General features: G+C 52.8%; 7 protein-coding genes across 7 annotated transcripts; 2 read left to right on the top strand and 5 right to left on the bottom strand.

Moving 5' to 3' along the window:
• Positions 1–363: 363 nt before the first annotated feature.
• On the top strand, positions 364–823 carry GLOTRDRAFT_46612 (uncharacterized protein; the record flags this gene model as incomplete). Its single annotated transcript, XM_007870494.1, has 2 exons — positions 364–532; positions 588–823. 2 exons carry the CDS (start codon positions 364–366, stop codon positions 821–823), a joined length of 405 nt encoding a protein of 134 aa, XP_007868685.1.
• A 4647-nt stretch (positions 824–5470) lies between these two features.
• Positions 5471–6201, bottom strand: GLOTRDRAFT_100985 (uncharacterized protein). Its single transcript, XM_007870647.1, is given in 5 exon segments — positions 5471–5621; positions 5682–5924; positions 5974–6127; positions 6165–6169; positions 6183–6201. 2 exon segments carry the CDS (start codon positions 6048–6050, stop codon positions 5708–5710), a joined length of 294 nt encoding a protein of 97 aa, XP_007868838.1. The 5' UTR covers positions 6051–6127; positions 6165–6169; positions 6183–6201; the 3' UTR covers positions 5471–5621; positions 5682–5707.
• A 1039-nt stretch (positions 6202–7240) lies between these two features.
• On the top strand, positions 7241–9081 carry GLOTRDRAFT_100984 (histone deacetylase). Its single transcript, XM_007870646.1, has 9 exons — positions 7241–7315; positions 7374–7504; positions 7555–7672; positions 7736–7810; positions 7868–8061; positions 8132–8170; positions 8220–8587; positions 8647–8792; positions 8838–9081. Exons 1-7 carry the CDS (start codon positions 7273–7275, stop codon positions 8502–8504), a joined length of 885 nt encoding a protein of 294 aa, XP_007868837.1. The 5' UTR covers positions 7241–7272; the 3' UTR covers positions 8505–8587; positions 8647–8792; positions 8838–9081.
• Positions 9082–9772: 691 nt separating this feature from the next.
• Positions 9773–11099, bottom strand: GLOTRDRAFT_122567 (uncharacterized protein; the record flags this gene model as incomplete). Its single annotated transcript, XM_007870645.1, has 7 exons — positions 9773–9884; positions 9951–10132; positions 10170–10287; positions 10317–10466; positions 10520–10704; positions 10766–10865; positions 11032–11099. The coding sequence occupies 7 exons, from the start codon at positions 11097–11099 to the stop codon at positions 9773–9775; spliced, it is 915 nt and encodes a 304-aa protein (XP_007868836.1).
• A 1358-nt stretch (positions 11100–12457) lies between these two features.
• GLOTRDRAFT_95425 (uncharacterized protein) lies at positions 12458–13262 on the bottom strand (the record flags this gene model as incomplete). The annotated part of the gene is made up of 3 exons (XM_007870644.1): positions 12458–12647; positions 12812–12875; positions 12977–13262. The coding sequence occupies 3 exons, from the start codon at positions 13260–13262 to the stop codon at positions 12458–12460; spliced, it is 540 nt and encodes a 179-aa protein (XP_007868835.1).
• A 792-nt stretch (positions 13263–14054) lies between these two features.
• Positions 14055–15801, bottom strand: GLOTRDRAFT_64228 (Metalloprotease). The gene is made up of 9 exons (XM_007870643.1): positions 15455–15801; positions 15317–15398; positions 15030–15264; positions 14842–14965; positions 14715–14786; positions 14624–14661; positions 14437–14567; positions 14303–14382; positions 14055–14251 (listed from the first exon to the last, which is right to left on the bottom strand). Exons 1-9 carry the CDS (start codon positions 15719–15721, stop codon positions 14213–14215), a joined length of 1068 nt encoding a protein of 355 aa, XP_007868834.1. The 5' UTR covers positions 15722–15801; the 3' UTR covers positions 14055–14212.
• Positions 15802–16954: 1153 nt separating this feature from the next.
• On the bottom strand, positions 16955–21109 carry GLOTRDRAFT_140246 (uncharacterized protein). Its single transcript, XM_007870642.1, has 6 exons — positions 20766–21109; positions 19795–20713; positions 19527–19656; positions 17878–19465; positions 17458–17812; positions 16955–17407 (listed from the first exon to the last, which is right to left on the bottom strand). The coding sequence occupies exons 1-6, from the start codon at positions 21092–21094 to the stop codon at positions 17156–17158; spliced, it is 3573 nt and encodes a 1190-aa protein (XP_007868833.1). The 5' UTR covers positions 21095–21109; the 3' UTR covers positions 16955–17155.
• Positions 21110–23317: the final 2208 nt, after the last annotated feature.

Below are 23317 nucleotides of genomic sequence, written 5' to 3'. Positions count from 1 at the left end.
CAGCAAAAGTCGAGCCAGTTCCTGCACCCGCACCACAGCCGCGGCGACAGCCTCACGCTGCCCTCCCCCAGTGGCGGTCTGCAGCTCCCGTTGCCCAGCATTGGCGGTCGCGGGCGGGGGGGCGGGCGGGTGAGCGGGCACACGCGCCGCGCGAGCTCGGGGAGCAGGAGCGGGCGCAGTCCGTACCCCAGCCCGTCGGCGAGCCCGCGCATGGGCGTCAGCGCCATGGGCAGCGGGTACGACTCGTACGACAGCGCGTACGAGGCGTACGACGACGTCGGCGGGGGCGGGGTGCCGAATGTGAGCGGGCTGGCGAGAGGACTTGGGCGGGACGGGATGGGCGGGGATGAGATGGGCGGGTTGATGGGTCCCGGGAAGGCTCCTGCGAACCCGCAGATACCGGTCACGAAGCAGAACGTCACGACGCATGCGACGAAGGACGCCAGCGAGCGACGAAGAAAGGGGGAAGCGAACTTTGTGTGCCCGATCCCTGGATGCGGGAGCACGTTCACGAGGGGCTTCAACCTAAAGGGTGAGTGCTTTCCTGGGTTTGTTCGTGGTTATCCCGGCTGACTTGTTTGATGTAGGCCATCTACGTTCGCACACGGACGACCGGCCGTTCCAGTGCAAGTGGCCTGGGTGCGAGAAGAGCTTTGCCCGACAGCACGATTGCAAGCGGCACGAGGCCCTTCATCTGGGCGTCCGGGATTTCAAGTGCGGAGGCTGCCAGAAGGAGTTTGCGAGAATGGATGCCCTCAATCGTCATCGTACGTGCATATATCCCCTCGCATCACTAACGTGGTGCTTATCGATTTCATTGTAGTTCGATCTGAGGGTGGTGCCGAATGTCAAAAACTACATCAAGAGGCTCAGGAGGAGAAGGCGAGGATGAGAGGCACGCCATCGTCGATGTTCCCGAAGGCCGAGCCTGGTGAATGGGCTATGGGAGGGGTGATGATGTGATCTGTGCCGATGCATCAGGCTCATGCCTTTGTTTGTATTTGGTACGTCCATGTTGCATCGTCGTCGTTGCTCGCCGACTGAGCCGCTACGCTTCAGTCCTTCCTCTCGCCGCCGCCTCCTAATCTCCTGGCCTACGGTCCATATTTGTACATACGCTCCGCATCGCAAACTCGCACGTCTTCGATCTCTCGCAATTTCCACATCGCTGTTGATGGACTGCTCTTGCTTTCGGGTTGTTTGCTTCTTGGTCTTCTCTGCTCTACAATACATATCAAACGGGACGCTTCAAGCGATTTGTTTATCTTACCTTACCACCGCTGCTGCTCGTTGACGAGCATCTTGTCGCGTCCCCGTGGCCACGTTCCCTCACGACCTCTTCTTTATTATTGCCGTTGCTTTATTTCCTGTCCCCTCATGACTGCGCTCGTATCTATATGATTGTATAGTCTCGTTCATCTCGGTTCCCGGTCTTGACAATTGTAGCGTATTAGTCAGTACATTAGATCGTCGTCAGTCGGGGTCCATTGTGTCTTATTTATGTAATCAAAGAATAAACAGCTATGTGTTGGTTCTTCTCGGTTGTTCACCCGGGTGTCGACAGAAACAAGCCTAACTAGGCTTGCGACTGTAGACGGAGTCGCGAGCCTAGTTAGGCTCGGAAACCTTATTTGCCCACCCCACGCTAATGCCCCATCTGTTTCCTACCCCACCTGTACTCTCTAACTTACGAGCCAGAGTCCCGTGTATCTAGTGTACGTAGCACTGCCCAAGGACCCCCGATAATCAGTATAAATGCCTGATCCCGAGGACCCATAAGTAGACCCATTTTGTCCGGAAGAAAATCGCCGATTTTGGACCTTTTGTCCGGAAAAAAACAGGCATCACAGCGAAAAGGCAACTGTGGCGTGGGTACGTCTAAATTTAGCTTCACCGGCAGGTGCCGGGGTAAATATGGCGTCGAAATGGCCAAGTCTGACCAAAATGTCCGGAAAAAAATCAGGCCTGTTCTCCAGAATCGGCCGATTTGTCTGTAAAAAATCAGCCATTGAGGGCTCTAAAGTCCCAGAATTTGTCCGGAACCTGATCAGGCATTTATACCAATTATCGGGGGTCCTACTGCCCAGCGTGTATAATAAACGCCGCCCTCTGTCGCCCAACTCCCCGTCCTCGCTGTCTCTCCCGTCGACCGACCGCCATGCTGCCCGCTTCCAGGCCGACTCCGGTAGGGGTCTGGTAGACCCCAACCCTAGGGCGCTGGCCACGTGTCGTACCAACACAGCGTCTCACCGACGCGGCGACCCGTGCTCGTCGTCGCCGACGATGAGCACGACTATGTTCCTCATATGTAGTCAAAAAATGTACAATAAATTTCATTAAATACAGTAAATTCGTAAGATTGTGTCATGCATCTATGTTGTCCTTGGGACATTGCTATCGATCGTCGTCGTCGTCGTAAGCACCAAGCTCACAGCACCCACCCCTCCTATACAGCCCAGAAAAATGTGACAAATGCGTGAGGTATCAATAGTATGTGTTGCGCCACATAGAGGACGGTCGATACACACTTACCCTGTGTTTATGTGCGAATATTCACCCATGTTTCATTGGTTATGGAAAAAAAATAAACATTAGCAGCGGTAGCAACTCAGGCCAAGTCAAATACTCACATGATATCAGTAACGTAGTCGTACACCACCCGTCCTGCATAAAGATATTGCTAGGCAACAGTCCTAGAACGCTGGGTGCACAGGTATAGCCCATCCAAGAAAGGAAGCGAGATAGGGAATAAAAGGAACGGTATAAAAGATGGAAGATGAGTGAAAGGTGGTGACAAGGTATACAGATTGCATAGACATACGTATCTGGAACGAATGGAGCGCCTGTTGAAGCGTATATCTGGCCGAGGTCGAGGGTGTAGTGAAGTCTTGGAGGGTTGTCCAACTCTAACCCAAGCGGTAGTAGCATCGGGTGAGGGTGTGAAGAGGGAAAATACTATAGCAAGACCATCGACAGGGGGAGTTGGTCAACGAAAGCTAGCACGATAATACCAAGGACAACGGGAACATGCTAATCAATAGCATGCAAGAAAGACTGTAAAATAAGTGTCCTACGGGTGGCGCGTAGAAAATACTAAAGCAGTAAGGCTTTAATGGATGACCGACAACTTACAGAAGCAGAGGAAGAGGTCGGGCATCATTGTTGCAGCCGCAATGCAAATGTACCCCCGCCCTTCATCCTGCCCGATACACTTCCAAGCAGTCTTAGAGCTTTTTATGGAGATGTTTCACACTTAGAACAGTCGCAATACCAGTGTAAAGTAAGCGCAGCAAGCGTAGACACCACAGTTCACGAGAGGAACGTAGAAGAGAGCTCAAAGGAAAGCGAGCGCACAGTGCCGTTCACATTAGGATTCTGTCCGAATTCATGCCAACACTCCTTGCCGTCACGACTGGGTCACACCTCTGAACCTGCTCTCGTCCGCCCGTGCCAACTGCTCCACTGGACTGATTTGCTTGGATATCTTTCTGAAAATACCTGATCCATGTCTCTAGGTCTACGGGATGTATTCTAGATCTCTGAACGTTAGTGGATGCAGGTGGTGACGATCAGGAACTCGGGCGGAGGTTGCAGGTAGGTAACCGTGTCCGCTGCACTCTATACGCCTCAGATGCATGATGAACATTCCAATAATGCCTTTATGAGGCTCTACTGCAGGGTTCCTACCTTCTGATCACGGCTCGGTGAGTATATCTTGGACACCGAGCCACGTATCTCCTGTTTATGCCGCCCGGTCTCTCTGGGATCCTCCACGTCGGTTGAATATCATGGAGCGGACTGAATGTTATGGAACTAGGTCTATGGACTATAGTGAGTGTTTACTGCTAGTCTGCTCGCATTTCCGCTGCTACATTCGCTCCTTCCCCTTCCATTGTGCGGCTCACCCCCTTGTTTGGTAGCGCATGGAAATGCGTTACAGATCCTGTTACGTGGTTATTATTTTCAGTGTCCTCATTCCATTTCCCACTTCTGCTTTCGTTTGCTCATACCTCCTCAGCCAGCTTACATCGGCTTCCCCGTTTGCAGGGTGCTCCTGTGTATCAGGCTTGCCCGGATTGTTCTCAAGACCGACCCTCACGTCTTATAAACGGTGTGACACTACCAGAGGGATGCTACATCAGTGCTTGCCATGTGTCAGAGCCCTCCTGGTGTCTGTCCTGTAGGCTGTGGCAGGTACCCGTAGGCAAAGGTAAGGATTAGCACTCATAATCATGTAGCATATATAATTATGTTATATGTGTTCGAATGGCTTCATATGCAAGCAGGAATACACTAACAGTACTTCATGCACTTATCACATTTTTCTGGGCTGTATAGGAGGGGTGGGTGCTGTGAGCTTGGTGCTTACGACGACGACGACGATCGATAGCAATGTCCCAAGGACAACATAGATGCATGACACAATCTTACGAATTTACTGTATTTAATGAAATAAGGCGGTAGGGCCGTGCGAGCGGCAGAGCCCGCTACCGTAGACATAGATAAGATTTGGTAGCAAGCTGAAAACTTGACATCCTGAGCAGCATCATATACTAATATATTTATTTTGCGAAAGCAGTTGTGTTCCAGCCATGATTTCCGACTGAGCATTCACCTCAACGATTTGAAGAGATGTCCACTCACTCCTCCCTCAGGTTCTGAGTATACAAGTCATTTATGTAAAACAGCTGACATTAAAGTATGCTGCTTTCACCTGGAGACCGCATCTCCAACGCCCCGAGCTAGGTCATGTCTGTTCCAGCATCCGCCACCTTGGCTAAAGATGGAAAGAGAGATGCCACGTGGTTCTACGATCGGGGTCCTTTGAGGACCCCATCTTTGATTGGTCCAAAGCCGTGTGCCGGTCCTGCCGTCCGCCATATACGGTTAAGAGCCAAATAGTGTCAAATAGATTGCGTAGATCTTGAAACGATCGCAGGAAACCTGCGAACGGCCGGGGGGTCCAAGACCCACTACCTACGGTAGCGGGAATTTATTGTACATTTTTTGACTACATATGAGGAACATAGTCGTGCTCATCGTCGGCGACGACGAGCACGGGTCGCCGCGTCGGTGAGACGCTGTGTTGGTACGACACGTGGCCAGCGCCCTAGGGTTGGGGTCTACCAGACCCCTACCGGAGTCGGCCTGGAAGCGGGCAGCATGGCGGTCGGTCGACGGGAGAGACAGCGAGGACGGGGAGTTGGGCGACAGAGGGCGGCGTTTATTATACACGCTGGGCAGTGCTACGTACACTAGATACACGGGACTCTGGCTCGTAAGTTAGAGAGTACAGGTGGGGTAGGAAACAGATGGGGCATTAACGTAGGGTGGGCAAATAAGGTTTCCGAGCCTAACTAGGCTCGCGACTCCGTCTACAGTCGCAAGCCTAGTTAGGCTTGTTTCTGTCGACACCCGGGTGGGTTGTTATCATGACAGCTGTTTGCAGTTCGATTCTTAGTTAGACCATGTCGGAGAGGGGAATCTGGACTTCTCTTTAGTCCTCCGACGTCCCTAGCACCTCCGAATGTATGCAACCTTTTTAAAGTGGTGGCCTATCGATCTGCAAATGGCTGGAAGGTGTAGAGGGGTGGGGTGGCTCTGTTGCCACAGCAAATGGGGTAGGCCTCCTGTTTCTTCTCACATCTGCATCACACCGTAACACGTCAGTTGCACGTTAGGAATTATGTTGGTGACGAAACACTCATCATGAAGTCATCCCACTTGTGATGATATCGATGAGCGGACGTGGCATGCCACGTCTGTAGCGCCGTGCGTGGACGTATGATACATACGTGGTGGGTAAACAAGCCCGTCCCGTTTCGTCATGATTCACGGTCGTGGGTACGCACTGCTGTGGGAGTGCATAAAGGCTCAATATTAGATCTGCTGAGGAACTAGAAGGCGCACCGCTTGGATTTATTGTACGTGCCCATGCGCTTTACGAGGAATCTAATACGAAGGTGACGCGAGCCTCTGCAAAGAGGGCACACCTGATATCGACAGAGTTGCGGGTATCGATACCCAGGCTGACTCGGACGTATTGACATTGTACGAGTTCGAGCTGTGAGCTTGTGGTGCAAGATCTCCGCTGTTAGGCCTACCCAAATAAGGTCGCAAATTGAATGTATGCTCAGAGGTCTTCTCGTCGAGTGAAATCCGCTGACGAGATAATTAGACTGGGTGCATTCCACCCCCACCCCCTGCCTCTCAAGAGGACAACATCAGGTGCTCACTTAAGCATCCTTTATGACTGGGCGGCAGCCATTACGCTTCAAAGCCGATCCGACGCCATGTCCCGGCTGATGGAATCGCACGAGGGCCACCCCAGATCCACATTGGTTCACCCCGACCTACGACACATTCGTCTTCGGCCTCGATATCTCGTCCATGATGTACCAGGGCACAGTCATGACGCTCTTCGAGCCCAACATCGTAGTCGATGCCGTTGGACGTGTCATGTCCATGTGGCAGCCCGACTTCAATTGCTTGAAAAGGGAGGTAGCGAAGGTGCAGGCCCTGCCGTACGCCCCCGCCTGGAACGTCCGCACCCGCATGACCTGTCAGCCTGGATACAATATATTCATACCTAACGCACCGACTGGGTCAATACTTGGGATGCACGTCTTCGCGCCTCGGAGAGGACGGTGGTTAGAACAAGTCACGGCGGGATACGGGATTTTACCCGACGAGCTGTACAACTTGATCAGAATGTCAAATGAAGCCCTGGATCCTGTGCTGGCATCACGTCGGTCTGCGAGCGCACATGGCGAGCATCTGGGCAACTGGAGTCTGCAGAAATCCATTAATGAGATGATCGCGCAATATGAAGAGTGGTTACCTGCGGTTGAAGATGACGACCCACAGGACCTCAATTACGAGCAGATTACGGATGATGCCGGTAGCACAAGGGAAGGAGCTATACAGGCTGTATTAGGGATTATACTTGCTCTCTTCACCATTTGCCTGACACATAGATTAATGTTGTGGGCACGTCGTCGCGGTATGGTTCTCGTACAGTAGATACCGCCGGCAATGATGCAAAGTCATGCCTGCTCTATTGAGCGATGCACTCTGGGGATAGCCTGTATAAGAGTTAAGAAGGAACACATTGTGCATGCTTCGCCGACCGTTCCCTCTACGCGACAAGCACCTGACTCCAATAATTAATCACGTGACCCCATGATCTATTTTTGTCGCCTCTTGTCTGCTCTCCGCATCAGAATCTGTCTCAGAATCAATGTTCGACAAGACCATAACCTCTACTGCAACATGTCTTTGCCAGACCGGAGACGAGTTACGTATTATTTTGACCGTACGACATTTGCCTTCCTCATTCCCGAATCCTCATTAACCACCTCGGATTCTGTCAGCGGAAGTGGGAGGATATACTTACGATGCACCTCAGAAAGGGGAGGGCAGACACTGCATGAAACCACACCGCATATTCATAACGCATCACTTGGTTCGCGCATACAACATGCTTGACAAAATGCATGTCTTGGTAGGAGAACATTCAGAGCGCCATGTGAATGACATTGTGAAACAGCTCAGCGCGCCAAGCGCGCTACCCCAGAAGACATGACTCGGTTCCACACGGACGAATGCGTGAATTTCTTGCAACGCGATACACCGGAGACCGCTGAGGATTTAACTTATAAGTATACCAGATGTGAGGATAGGTAGCTTGAAAGTATAATTTACGCCGCTCACGCATGCTTATCACAGTCCTGAGCGCAGACGGTGATAACCCCGCTTTCGAGGGCTTATGTATTCGAGTTCTGCTCGATAGCCGCCGGAGGCTCATTAGGTGGGCCGCGTACTACATCTTGTAAGCATGGGTACTCATTCATGTCATTTTATCCAGCGGCTGCACGCGCAATCTCTTCCGGCGCCGCCGACATCGCCATCAACTGGGCGGGTGGTCTGCACCACGCAAAGAAACGCGAGGCGTCCGGGTTCTGCTACATCAACGACATCAACCTTGCCATCCTCGAGCTCGCACATACCCCCGCATCCTCTACATTGACATCGACTACCACCACGGCGACTTCTTCCCGGGTACGGGGGATTACAGGGACACGGGGTTTGGCAAGGGTAAAGGCTATTCCGTTAACGTGCCCCGCGTGAGGGAATCACGGATGAAGCGTACAAGAGTCTCTTGGAGCCTGTATGTGCACCTATCTTGTATTTTAGACAACACTGACCTCGTATTTAAGATCATCAGCAAAATACTCGAAGTCTTCCGGCCCTCCGCAGTGATACTCCAATGTGACGCAGATTCCCTGGCCGGCGACAAGCTCGGCGAACTCAACCTGAGCATGCACGGGCACGCCGCCTGCGTGCAGTTCCTCCGCAAGCAGAACGTCCCGCTGATGCTCCTTGGTGGCGGCGGATACACCGCGAAGAACGTCGTGCGGACGTGGTGCTACCAGACCGCCTGCGCGCTCGCCATCGAAGACACCATCGACCCCATGTTGCCGTACAACGCGTACTTCGAGTGATTCGGCCCGTGGTACCGGCCCGAGGTCCCGGGGACCAACCGGGAGGATTATAATCTGAGGGACGGATATGTTCACGAGATAAGGCAGGTTTCACCCGCTTCGCGCGAGAAGCGAGAATAGTCCTCATTCCGTTATATTTTAGACAGATTGTGCTGCAACAGTTCTCTCAATTGCAGCCTGCACCTTCGGTCGGCATACACGACGTCCCCAGCGAGAGTGTGGGGGAGCACCTAGGCTGGCGGATGGCAGAAAGCGAACCACGGGACGAACTAGACAAGGACTTGGCCCGTACGTACACTTCTTACTTCCCCACGTCGAACGACGTATCTCCAGAACATGCACGGCTTGTCTACAAGATCCGAGAGGCCACTAGGATGAGACAGACGACACCGATCTGGATTCGCTGAGCCGGCGCATGCCCCGGCGCGCGCCCGGCAAGCGCATGAGCATCGTCACGAACAAGGCGCTGGACACCCCGTAGTTGCACGACTTTCGAGCGCGGGCATGAGGCCTACTGCGGGCACGTCGGAAAGCGCACGAGACGATTCTTTGAGTGGGACGATAGTTGGCGGGGGCCGATGGAGACAGGTTCTCCAGACGGAGACGAGGTCTCCATCCGGAGACACGCCCCCCACTAATATACAGTAATCTGGGCTAAATTTTGCTCGAATGCAAAGAGGAGCACGTATAGCAGAAACATAATATGTCGAAGGGCATTTGCTGAATGTTCAAGCTTCGAGCAGATTCGCGTGGATGTGGATGGATCCTGCCGACTGATCCAGCAGGCCTGACCTGCCACGACTCGGACAGCGATTGCTAATCTTGTACGTTCAACAGTTGCAGTCTACAACCAGATACCGCTGGGATTGCGTCACGAGCTCGCATGTAGAACAACGGTGCAGCTTATAAATACAGGCTGAGAGGACTGTACCCACCCGCTTGCACCTTCATACTACGAATTCGACTACTTATTACCTTGCTGACGGGGCAGAATTCGAACCCACTCAGTTCGAACGGCATACTATCATTCGAAGCACCTTTGTCAGGGCGAACGAAGGTAATCGAATCCTGCTTTCCTTTTATCTTTAGGTTAAAGTTGAAGTAGATACCGTGTAAGGGAGTGTGAATCCGTGTTGCCACTTTCCATGTTATACGAAAGACATATTTATGCGAGCCACTCTGCAGCTGTGTATGTACATCACCGCAAAATACTCCTTGCTACTTGTTACTCTGGGTCTATGGTAGGATCGCATCCATGTGGCACACTTTCAGTCATCAATAGGTCCAGCGCGTTCATTGAAGGGACCACTAGGAGATACCGGACTCGACGACAGGAATGGAAGACGAATAGCTCCGGCAGCTGGTATCAAAGCATTGGAGCTGCATGTAGATGGAGAAGGTGCATACATTAGTAGCATTGGAAAACATTGGGAAGACGTCACATACCGCATGAGTGCATACAAAGCACGGATCAATTGAATGATGCTCCTGGCCAAAACGACCGAGGCTGTAAGGACACCTATCACAAATCTAGGGCGGCGGCCCAGGACGCCGAGCAGAATCAATGCGACCCCGTTGAAGATGATGAAAACGACGTCAAATATCCCAAGGTCTGACACCGTAAATGCCTGGCAATGAAATTTATGAAATATCGCAGGGTGATACCAGGAAACCATTCTCACAGAAGGCGGGACATTTGCCCTCAGAACCCATTCGCCTAGGAGCACTAGCTCGAACATGAGCAAGAGGCAATGTCGTTGCTGCCATGTCAGAAACAGCGATCCTGCAGCGGCACAGGTTCCAGCTACATACGTCGCAATGCTGACGTGCTGCGATACGTTTGTGACAAACTCCGCGAGAAGCGTCTTCAGGTCGAAGTCATCAAGATCCGGCTGCAACATGCCTCCTGCGAATCCGTCTCCAGGCCGCTCTGCGTCTATCGTTGACAATAGTGTAGCGTAACTGATGGTATTAGGATTATTATTAGAATGCGACAATGACAATATCACACTCACCTCCTCATTGCAAGGACAAATCGCAGGAAGTGCGTCACAATACGTATGAACAGCAAGCACGCTGCCGCAACCGTGAGGTGAACTGTGACAAATTCGCTTGGAAGGGAAAGAGACAGTGGGAATGTCATCACTACAAGGATGCCTAACGCGAGATCTGCCATGTTCCAAGCGACAGTCCAGAAGCGCTTCCAAGAGTAACAGTCCATCAGTCGCTCAGCAATGTCAGTAAATATTGATTCCACTTACTTCGTCTGCGACTAAGACTCTGAGAGTCACCTCAGATACGGTGCACGAAGCGACGATATGGTACAAAATGTAGAATGCCGGCTTGGGAAAGTGCCTAGTTCTGCCAGGTCCGAGTATAATTAAGTTGACAGACAAAGCTAGCAATGTCACATAGTAAATCGTGTATAGCCCAGAGTGCTTGATACGGTTGGATAAAGACCGGATGGTGGAGAGGCTGAAGCTCATTCGTCATAAGGCTACAGAACTGTTGCAGAGTGAAGACTTACAAGGGAGGCGACTTGGTCGACGTATCCACTTCCGCGTGGGATGAGGGATTGGATTCCTTCGAAGACATTATCGCAACGCCCGCGAGAAAGAGTTCGGGAGATGACTGCTGTGGTGGGACTCATCAGTGTTTATATAAGTAGTGGCTCCGCTGATCGAACCTTGTTGGTGGCCAAAGTTAGGCTAATCGTGATGGACGTGTGGACTTTTAGTGTTCACTAGCACTCCCAGTGAAAGTAGACATTTGCTTCCCTCGCGAACCTTTTCCGGGCTTTGAGGACCTTTTCCTGCAGAATGTATTCCCACACTCAAATCGATGATTCATTGCCAGATCCTCGACCTAATAATTCCAACGCTGCCAATCTTGGCCTTCGCTCGACAGCAAACTCTTACGCTTTCGATGTCAGTCAATGGAGCGCAAGTGAACTAAGTCCAAGACACTCGTAAGAGCATGCCTTAAGAGTCTGACTTTCTTTTTACCTGACGTCACTGCCGCTCATCCCTCCACTCTGCGTCTTGGATGCTGTAGACAACGGTGTGTAGTCTGCATATCAGTTACGCTGGTAATCAGACAGTCGTTCAAGTGGTACATTTCGCGTGGGAATCCAGTGTACGTGCGGATTTGTGACCCCGTGACTGGTCGACTACGAATGGTCAATATGACCGAGAGTTAAAGCAGTTTAGGGCGGGCTGATTAGATTTAGGGCCGGTCCAGCTTCTGTGACTCCCGCGCGTATACTGGATTCCCACACGAAATGTACCACCCGGTCTTCAAGTGACTCTGCCTCATTCACTTGAACGACCGTCTGGTCACCAGCCTAATTGATATGCAGACTACGGTATACGTACTGAATATCGAATCTTTATTCTTTTCAGTCTTGTGCAAAATTTGCTGATCAGTCGACACCTTGGATTGAGCATAGGAGCAGTCAACAAGCTTAAGTAAAAGGTGAGTTGTGTGCTTTCAGGGAAACCAACCTCGACCACTCCGGGCCGATACTCAAGGAACAGCCTTGCTGACCGAATGGCAGGTCCCTCGGATTGAACAAGCCTCCAGCCCTCGGTGTGTCTACTCTAGAGCTCTGCTTCACGGTTAATGTTCTGTACATCGGATATTCCATGAGGCTGGAAGGCTGGAAGCGGATGCGACAAGGAACCGCAAATAAAGTGCCACCTGTCGCCCCCGCCTTTATACATGTATATCGCGCAGTTCATTTGTAGACCCCCCCTCGACCGTAAAATTCACGCGAGTTCACTTGGATTTCCGTATAGTGATTTCTCGGCGTCCGTTTCCTCAGACAAATGCCTCGGCACCCTTGCGATGAAATTCGTCCAAAGTTCAAACCACTACCTCAAGTACCATCGCATGAACACGGGAATTTTGTCTCCAGCCGATAACCTGGCGACTCACAGATACCCTGTTTGGCATCAAAGCGCTCGTCCCTCATATGTTATGTCTTCTTCGTATGTGGACGGCGGCGCATCTTGAAGTTCCCGCTGCGCGTGCTCTTCCTGCGGCCATTCCATCTGCGGCACTGTCTCGACCTCCGCCTGCCAGTGAGCAGCATGTAAGCCACGGGACGCGTAATGATACGCTACAAATGCGCTACGCCCACCTCTGTTTTCGGCAGTCCGCTGTCAGAAGGGGCCGCGGATCGGCTTATCGAGACTGTATGCCCCCCTTGTGGTAAGTCCTCGATGCATCGCTCTCCTTGTCTCTTCCATAACATTTCTCCCTGTCGAGAAGGCACGTCCGGGTGGAATGGAACAGGCGAAACGTACCCGGCGCCAGGATTGCCACTGGCGTTGGGACGGCGTCCGGCGTCCTCAAGATCTAGCACTGGTACTGATCGACAGATGCATCTCGATTCTCTCTCGAGGAATGTACAGACCTACTCCTCAGCGTACTCAGCAGCAGTAGACAAACGTCATAGGCACGATTCTCACCTTCATCATTAATGTCCCCAAGGTTTGGTATATCTCTCGGAGGCCTGTCCGTCAATTTGTAAGCGGTATGTGATGCGAGGGGGTCGTCCGTCTGGCGATTCTGCCTTTGCGATGAGAACACTAATATGTATGTCATCAGGCCTACGATGCCGATGAGACCGAATATTCCAGGGATAATGAAGCCCGCGATGTCAGGGGGCATGTCACCCATACTGTTGTACCATGTAGCACCCCGGGGCGGACTGCTGCTTCCGAAGGAGAAGTATGGGGCAATTTGTCGATACATCCAGAAGTCTGTCAGAATTTATAATGGGTGTGGTATGCCGCCTGATTGGCAGATTGTTGATGCATTACCTTCTTATAGAGCAGGTTCATCTACCCAACTGCCTATTCACTTGTGTTGCCCTGATTCCTTCCGAGTGGCTCTTGAATATACATAGAGGTTGCATGTTCTCACCACTTTGTACTCCTCCCGCTAGCAGGTCCCGCATGATGTGAGCATGGTACATGTCGGGAGAAAGCTTCCCGCCGGCGCCGTGAATGGGGCTTCCCGCCACGAATGGTCATGGGGACCCTAGCGGGAGTTTGGGAGATCACGGCTGAGCCGGGACTCCCGCCCAGAAAACCACATCCACGGCGCAGTAAGAAATACATGTCATGAGAAGTACATGGGTGCAATGAAAGCCATGGGCGCCTCAACCTCTCGTGCCACCCGAAGACCCGGTGGGAACAACAATGTGTAGAGAGGAAAGCTATCAGGCACTGTACAATCTGCAGCTCATTAAAAGGTTGGGCAGGGAGGGAAAAGTCAAAGCGGAATATGTAAAGCCCATGCGGCGCACTTGGGTGGGCGTGTTGTCGCCGTCGAGGGCAGGAACGGAGACCGTGACCTGCGTAACGAGTACGATCATACAAAGTGCACGCACTGCCTGGTCCATCACAGGTGGGCTGTGCGATAGTGTGAACTCGGCGCTTTCCAAATTCACATCATACGGCATTCGCAACTAAGTATCTGTCCTCACACAGGGCGTTGCGATATCATGATGAACTGTACTGAAAGAGCGCGGACATTTATGTTCGCTGTTTCCCGGATCTCTGGTGAGACACGACTTCATTCCTTTTGTATTCATATGATACGACAGGTTGGGGGGAAGTACCCGCTTGCATGGTGTCCAACAACACGCTAGCCGCTTCAATACTATTACCTTTGAGTCGTGCAGCACGTATCATAGCCTCTTAGCATCTAGTGCTGGCGTAGACTTGGGTCGCGAAGCACTACGAACGGGGTAAGCACGTGAAGCGAGCAAACATCGGTTCAGCACATACATTGTAGTTGTCCGCGTTAATGGCAGCCTGGGACGGGCTCGTTCTTCCGAGATTCTGGTCGTAAGAGCAGCCATATCCAACTGTAGCAAACCAACATAAGCGTGATGTTTGAACTCAAATTGAAGAGCTCTCACTGTCATCAGTGCCGGAGGTAGCGTGAGTGATTTCGTGCAAAACGGTACCGCCGCGGATGTTCCTGGAGGCAACGGAAGTGTCGCTGCACAAGCGGCTGGTCGTAACTTCGTCATAGAAGATAGAGCAGAAGCTGAGAAAATGACATCAGGACTTCACTGCGATCGCGGTAAATGTTAGGCAACTCACTAGATGTTGGTGGTGGATGTCACCGTGTAGGCAATGACCTGTGAGGAATCGGCTGAACACGATGCTCATCTACGGTAAAAGCTGGACATACGCCATTGCCGCAGACACTGTACGGGTCGTTACAGTTCAGCGTTCGGCTGCCGGAATTCTCGTTGGCGACCCGCTGGTTAGACAAAGGGATGAGCCTCAAGGTGTATATAGATATCCAAGCCACATACGTTAAGCACGTTGATGACCGTCGAGGTGGGGGTGCTGCCGAAGTAGGATGTATACAGAGAATTGGCTCCATTGCTAGATACATAAGAGGAGGCGATGGAAGCAAGTGATTTGCCCTCTGTGTAGCTGATAGTATCCAGTATTTATCAATACTGCAGAAAAGCGAGAAAAAACCATGAACTATTCCGACCTGGAAGAGATAAAGCTCCTCTGGCTGGAGTTGGAACAGCTAACCGTCGCGCGCTTGGCCTTCAGCTCCCTCTTGGACACGTCGCCTTTCACTAAGACCGATACCGGCTGTGCGCCGATTTGCGCCTTGGCGCGGGACACGGGTTCACCCTCGTTACCCCAAATTTGGAAGGTGGTCACGGGTTCGATGGAGTACGAGCCAGTGCCGAGGGACTCGAAGTCGTACAGCGAGGCGACTGACAGTACGGTCAGTCAAGTGATATGTATGGGTATCAAGATGTTACGAACCCTCATGCTCGACAGTGTAGCTCTGACCGGCGGGAATGGTAACGAACGCTTCATCACCGACTTTCTGAAGATCCAAGGAAATCTATGTCACGGAGGACGTTAGCAGACGGCATAACAAAAAAGTAACTTATAGCGCACCTTAATCCCCGTGAAGTTCGCGGCAACGCCGTCCTTGGAGATTACGAAGGAGCGAGTGGGTGTGTCCGCGTCCAGGACAGTGCCGTACTTGAGAATCTTGACCTCTTCGGCGCCCGTATTCTTGACCGTCGCCGTGAGCTTCAGCTCGTCGATGGATTCGACCGAGGTTGGCCCGGTCAGCGAGACCGACAGAGCTTGCGCTCGCTTGGCCGGGCTGGCGAGAGCCAAGGCTCCGAGGCTGAGGGTGACCAATGACAAACACAGCATGGTTTATCTGTGAAGGAAGGCGCAAGGCACTCGGCTCGTCGTTCTGGCTTGAGGGCGTTGACGGTCCTCGACGCTTTCTCTTGCAGCGTTCCGACTGGCTTTTATACCATGAGGAGGAGGAGGATAGTGATGCCACCCACGGCATTCCTGATGGCAGTGGGGACGACAAGCATGGTTCCGAAGTACCCTTGTTGCTTCTATGGGCCCAAAGTCAGACAGTCGCTGCGAAGAAGGAGCATGACCAACACTATGTGCGAATGATAGGCATGATTTGATCAGCTTTCCACATGCTGGATAGCTGCAGACGGGAATGGAGGAAATTTCTAGACGGATCAGCCTGAGTCCTCAGATATGAGACCATGAGTTCCTAACCCAAATGCTACAAACATTCTCGCAAAATGATAAAGAAAATGATCCGGTACAGCCTGTCGTCCATGCTCAAGATAATGGCGACGGACACCGTTAACAGGATCCAGACACGTCGTAACCAGCGGTAGATGCCTTCCAAGCAATCGAAGTCCACAAGACAGACGTCAGGCTTTGATAGTCTGTCCAACTAGGCTGGTGTCCGTGCTGACCACCGCCGGGTGTCATACGTACAGGAAGTCCCTTCAACGATGCCAAGGAACCAGCAGATAGACCTCCCAGAAACGCCCAGGAAATCTAACTCAGGCCGGGCTAACCTTGAAGTTTCAATCCGAGTCGGATTGAAACTCGACTCGGATTGAAACACCAAGGCCCTTCCCCCCCTGGAGTGTGTAGCGCGACCCGGGTGTCCACGGCGGCGGAAAGACTTTTGCGAACGCAGCAGCCGACATGCAGATGAAGAGACAAATGGCTCTATCAGAGCACAGATGCCAAGGCCTACCGCCGGTCGACCAACATTCTCTATCGAGGCACAGAACCAATCGCAGCTAAGACACTGGTTGGCCAGATAGGCGGGCGGAAAGGATCCGCACCGCGAAGCAGCGATGGTCGGACCCGGCTGGTCCCGACCTGGAAAATAATGCATCCGAGTATTCGAATTTGGCGGGTTGGAGGTACATGTAACATGTAGCATGGTAGCGTACAGTAGTACTCCGAGTCCACTGGAGGATGCGCATGCACCTTAGTGCATTTGGATGCTTATCGCCATGCCGGTGAACGACACATTAGGTACCGGTAGCAGAAGAAATAATACATTGATATCGTCGAGAAGTGTACAGACCTATACATGAAGTGTACAATGTACATGTAAGACAGATAGAGATAACACGTTGGAGTATTACGACGACTTTACAACTACACGTGTGACAAGACTATAACAACAACACATACATGCACTGAGCGAGAATACACGTACATTGGCAGGGTATGGCACAGGATTTGGGGGAGTATGGATTAGGTACAATGGTAACGAAATGGTAGGGAAACGTCAGAGTCGCGGCTCTACGCTTAATGCAGATACTTCTCGTTGAGAGTGTGGACCTCTCTAGCAAGGTACGGCCAATTCAAGCTTCTGGCAAGTTCATTTCTTAGTTTCTCTTCGTCGTCTCCGGCGCGTTCGCGAGCAAGCTTAACCTCCCAACCAAGGAGGTTATAGAGAAGACGCATGTTGGGTTGTATGAGGACAGACAAACGTCGAGACCGGACGATCAAGTATGCATCAACCAGGGGCAGACCAAGATGTTTCATCACATACGCGATCTGATCGACCAATCAATACCTTGGACGATGGAGAACAAGCTGACACTTACCGTCACAGTCGCGCTGCGAGATACGCCTACTCGACAATGCACAAGTACTTGACCACCAGATAGTCTAGCCTTTTCGATCCACTCGCAGATGGGTTCAAGCTGCGGAGCCAACGTGTCAATGCCGTCGTCGCACACGCCCTTGATGTCGAGAACTTTGATTCGTCCCTCTTTCTCTTCGATCCATAAAGATCCTTGACTTCCGGGTCCCTTCCCTGGAGTCATGGGGCACCCCTTGTCTGCGGGAGCGGGAGCGTGCACGGGGAAGTTAGGAGGTGGGACAAGAGCACACTCGCCGACGGAGACGACGTGAGTGATACCAAGTGCATGGAGCATGTAGGCATTCGTGGCATGATTTCTGGCAGAGGCGTAGAATGCGTCAGCATCATTGTATACCGGCGAACGGCATAAAACACCACTTACAGGTTACCAAGATACAAGAAAGGCAGGACTCGGCTTGGGAAACTGCCATCGAACCTGGCGTCATTGAACCAAGTATCATGGTTCGGGATGAAGGTAGGCAGCGCAGGACTCGTACTTGCCCTCGGCCTTCTGATCTGCTGTCCATTCCGATTATGCCACGGGGCCATCATAGCTATTGATGGCGAAGAGCTGCTAAGCGCCGGGGCAGATTGAGGTGAGGCCGGATCACCTTCGACATCGTGTCCGGATTTGACTTGTGGCACGTTTATGGTCGATATCGAGACTGAATTCGCAGCAGGTCTTCCATTTAGCGTGACAGACGAGTACGCCGGGCCTGATACTCGGGGTGGGTACCGAGCTTGAACGACCCCCACAGCCGCCCCACTCTTCCCCGAAGCACTTGTAACCTGCCTGTCCTTCTCGAACCGGGTCTCGACACGCTTCAGCACCGCCAAATCGCCCTGGTAGACAAAGAAGCTCCTCTTCTTCTCGACCTGAAGCTCGAGGTATGCTTCGGGGAGCGTCAGCTTACGGAGCGCCATCAGTAGCGCAAGAGCAAGTACTGATGACTCCGTGTATCCATCGGAAGAGTGTATGAGCACCTTCAAAGGCCGCGAGCGGCGGTGAGCCAAGGGAGGCGAGATGTATCCCGATGATCCAGAGACAGACCGAGCGTGGCTGGTAGGGGTTTCACCGAGTGTTTCAGCATCCGCCGCATGATCCGCAGGCCTCAAAAACTGTTCCAAGAACGCTATGAACGGCACAATAGCGCTCATGCTGACGGCCGTCGCTGGCGGGCTGCTCGGGAATGGAAGATGTATAACAGCATTCGCGTTCGGCGGTGGCCTGGGCGGAACATCCACATCCTTCTCGTCGACATCCTTCATCACCTCATCACCTCCCTGCTTCTGCAACCACTTGTCCACCCACATGCTTTCCAGTGCCGCGAGATGATCCTCTGCCGCCCTCAAGTGCGCAGTGGTGGGGAACGGCGCTGCGTCGTGGCACTGCACACACACGTCATACCCAAAGCCGTTCTTGGGATCGTTGTCCGTGAAGTCAAACAGCTCTTCGTCCTGTCTGCGCTGCTGCGAGTGTGGGTACGCCTCAGGCGCGAGAGGGACGTCGTTCGAGTTGCCAAGGAACACCTGCCCGACGAGCGGGTTCCAGTACGTCTGCGGGCTCGACGCGGATGCTTCTTTCCCTTTTTCCTTGTCCGCCGCAGGGAACCAGGAGAAGATCTCCGATGCCTTGGTCAGGTCGCGCATCTCTTCCTTCTCGCGCTGCGCGAAGTCGATCGTGTTTGCCTTCAGCATCTTCTTTTTGCTCTTTTTCTCCGGCTCGGCGTCGAGCTCCATCTCGCCCACGACGTGTGCGTCCGTGCTATCCGTGTGTGCTGTCCCGTTCACCTTACCATGACGGTGATCTCGGTCGCATTCGGCGGGCCGACCCTCAGACTCATCATCCGAATCGCTTAGAAGCTCATCTTCCTGTCGCATCAGGAGGCACTGAAGCTCCTTCCTCGCCTCGCTCGGACTAGCGTCGAGCACGAAGACGTTATAAGGCACGAGGTCTTTCGCAGCATCACCTACGATTCAATAGATAGTCAATTGTGTGGCACAATAACGAGGGTGCACCGCGATACTCACCTAACAATCTCTGACGATGTTCCCTTTTCCTATCTACAGCTTCCCTGAACCGTTCTGCCAGCAGCAAAGCGTGTCCAGTGTTTCCGGTGGGTGAATACACCACGATGTCCGAAATGGTCGCGTATATGGGCTACATTGACAGGTAAAGGCCGAGGCACATAATTAGCTTACGATTCTGACACATATAGAACCCTGAGTTACACGATGACAGACGGGCAACAAAATTGAAGAGATGACGATCGAGGCAGGGAAAGAGAAGAAGACTCACCACCTGGACTCCGAAATTCCTCAAACTAATCCCCTCCGGGACGTTAGCGCCAGCAAACTCATACTCATACTCCCAGCGCTCCTCGGCCTTGACTCCCTTTGCGTCGTTGACGTTGACAGCGGATGTGACACGTTTTGGGATGGGCTTCGGCTTGATCAGGTCGCGTTGGAAGAACGTGGAGGTGAGGAAGAACGGGGGAGGCTCGGGATACGGCGAAGGCGGGGGATGCGGGTGCGGCGACTGCGTCTTCTGGTGCAGCTCGGAAAAGTTGACGTGAGTTCGGGCTGGAGCGTGCGACGGACTCTGGCACTCGGTATTGAACAGCGAGGCATCGGGCGGACAGATAGGCGAATTCGGAGGGGAGGCGGAGTACACCGAGGTGGGCACGCTCGACACCCCCGAGCTGGAGTAGGACGACGAAGTGGTGTACGACGAGGAGACAGTGGACTGGGACGTGGTCGATGCGCGCCGGTCGTGCGTCTGGTTCGCGGACGACGTCGGCGTTGGCGTGGCAGACGGCGAGGTGGCGTCGGGGGTGAACGGGATCGGGGAGGTGGATGGCGCGGACGTCGAGCGATGGTGGACCGGGTGCATCTGGATGTGGGACGACTGCCTCTCCTTCCCCTGCCTGTGCCCTCGGTCGTCCGTGTCAATGTCCATGTCGTCTGCCCCCTCCTCGTCTGCATAGTCGTCCGAATCGTAGTCGTCCTCCTCGTCCTCCTCATCCTCGTCGTCGTAGGGATGGCCGTACCCGTACCCGTCGTCGTACCCGCCCAGGCTGCTCAGACCGCTCGTGTTGGGCAGCTGTGAGCCAGATGGCCGCCGCGAATGGTGCGAGCGCAGCGCGTCCGGCTCGTCCGTCGATACCCACACCAGGCCGCGGAAGTTGGGGATCTTGACGCCACCGGGTCTGGAGCTGCTGGTTACGCTTCACACTTGGATTGAACGGCAAATAGATATATGGCACGCACGACGACGACCCAAAGAATGCTCTCAGCGCATCACTGCCATCCTCCAGTCCATGCAAGAACGGGAACAAGACCGAGTCTGGCGCATGGCTCAGCGCGTACCGCAGATGGATCTGCGAGAACTGCGATGCGGTCAAGGCGCGAATAGGTTGCGAAGATGAGGGGGTCAGCGGGTCGTTGCTCGGCGGCGAAAGCACGGGCAGCGATGAGATGAAGTCGGGGTCGTACGTCAAGCCGTGTTCTGACTGTCGTCCGTAGTTCTCTTCGCTAGAAATTTCGGTAATGGATATGCGAGTCTCGGCAGGGGGACGGGGGTCAGCTAACGTTGACATTACACGTTAATTCACAATACTCGTGCGTCGTCGCTGCAGTGTTCGCGGTCGCCGTCGTCGTCGTCGTCGTCGTCGTGGACGTCGTACGGAACAAAGGGGCAAGGTAGAGTTAGACGCTTGGCAATAACGGGTAAGGCGAGGCTGTGTCCAGAACTGTATTGAATCCGCCTTCGCTGCTTCTCCCCTTCTATGTCGGGTATGGCGTGACCCAAAGGCTGATGCGGTCGCTCCAGCTGTGGGGAACGGCAAGGACGACCAGGAGGACGCCGAGCACGATGTGGCGGAAGTAGACTAAGAATGCACAAGAACGCAGGAGAACACGCCGAGCCAGTGCCACAGCAGGAGGTGGACGATCGACATCCCCCACCGCCAACAAGCATAGTGGAATTGAGTGGAGGAGGTTGAGATCTAGAACTAGAACAACAATTACCGCATCCCACGATCTAGGCTCAACACTGTTTATCTATAGCCTTATCTCCTTCCCCCTGTCTGACCCCGGGGACGCGGGGGTACATCGGCTTCGCAATTTGCGGTGAATCGCGAGAACAGAGGTGGCAGGAGGGTAAGGACACAGGGCAAAGGAGACCCGGGATAGGGAAAGATGGGGAGGCAAGAGGGAGAGGAGTATGAGGAGCGAGGCCGATGTACAAGGGATGGGAGGAGAAGAGCACGGATGAAGAAAGCAAGAACGGGTGAAGTGGAAGTGGATGGTGAAGGTGACGAGGGTAGGGATAATGAATGAAAGATCAACAATAATGAACATACGAAAACAGTTATGCATAGGAATATCTGAGATGAACTTTCGATATGTACTTACTGGGAACTCCGCCCATCTGGCCTGATGCAAGTCTGAGAGTTCCAAGCCAAGACATACCTTACCAACAGGGAAACCTTACTGACTATTATCAGTCTACAAAGCAGAACATGGACCCACTGATCACAGGTCAATAACTCAGCGAATCTAAAAATGATGGAGCTGGTGAATTCGAGTGACCTGGGCAGAGTACTAATCCTCACCTAATGCATTGCACTTCAGTACGATAGTTTGTGCATCCTATGCCAGCAGTGAGAGGAACACAGAGAAAAATAGTGGTCACTGTCCTGGTAGACACCGGGAATGAGGAATATATACTCGGCCAGTCACAGTTCAGCCTGACAATCAAGACAGAAGATACGGCAGCAAAGTAACTGGCAATGACAGTCAACACCTAGAGTCAGTGTAATGGTCCACGGAGGAAGGATCACCACCTAGAATCCATGCAGAGAGGAGCACGGCGATAGATCAACATACCACCAGCATCACACGACATCTGCTCCCAGAAGGGATGGGAGGCAGGTACCAATGCTATTAGCATTTCTGCGCCATGGGGTCGGCGTCCGGAGACTAAAGGACGAACCTCGAGAGACGCCGGCAAAGGTCCGGCACTCTTAGCGACGGATCACCGAAGAGATTTCCGGCGCATATAGCCTGTATACAGTCTCAACATTCTGCGCCATTCAGCATCTACCCTGGGAACCCATCCACCATCCGACAACATCTGGAGAGTAAATGTGGACGGGCTATGAACCGCTATACTGAACTCAGGAGGGTACCGGCAGCGATATCCTTGGCTGCGTGTAGATCATATATGACCCCAAGACGTGCTTGCAGAACGATGGGCCACAACTCCAAAAGAGGACTCACACTGTTCTACGACGCAAGTTTAGACTTCTGTCGGTAGGCCACTACACACATCGAGCAACCGATAATATGACACGCGGTGGCATTCAGTCCCATATGTCAATACAATATTGTGAATTCCACACAACCACCATATACAGTCATATACTCCCCATATGGGAGCTGAGCCACAGACGATCCCCTACAACGGTAATGTCAGGGAATATCAAATAGAAACAAATGCATTACCATATTTGAATATCAATTTCCGCAGATATACCCAGTGATAGAGCAAATATGGATAAATATATGGAACAATGGGGAAGTCCGGTTTTTGGCCTGATACAGTACAATGAATCATAGCTAAAATATCAAAGCACATCTCGGGTTGATAGCGAATCCGGAATATGGATGCAAATAGCGTAACACATAGCATAAAGGTGCGATATACCTGATTCGGGATCGTCCGGTATATAATCGGGCCGCCGACGGGCCGCCAGTGGCTGCATCGGCAAGCCACTCAATAGCCGGCGGCGGCCCACCGGCGGCTAAGAGCGGCTGGG

The sequence above is a fragment of the Gloeophyllum trabeum genome (assembly GCF_000344685.1).
Source record: "Gloeophyllum trabeum ATCC 11539 unplaced genomic scaffold GLOTRscaffold_00012, whole genome shotgun sequence".
Taxonomy (NCBI): domain Eukaryota; kingdom Fungi; phylum Basidiomycota; class Agaricomycetes; order Gloeophyllales; family Gloeophyllaceae; genus Gloeophyllum; species Gloeophyllum trabeum.
Note: the sequence above shows the minus strand (reverse complement) of the source record. Positions and strands in the feature narration are given on the sequence as shown.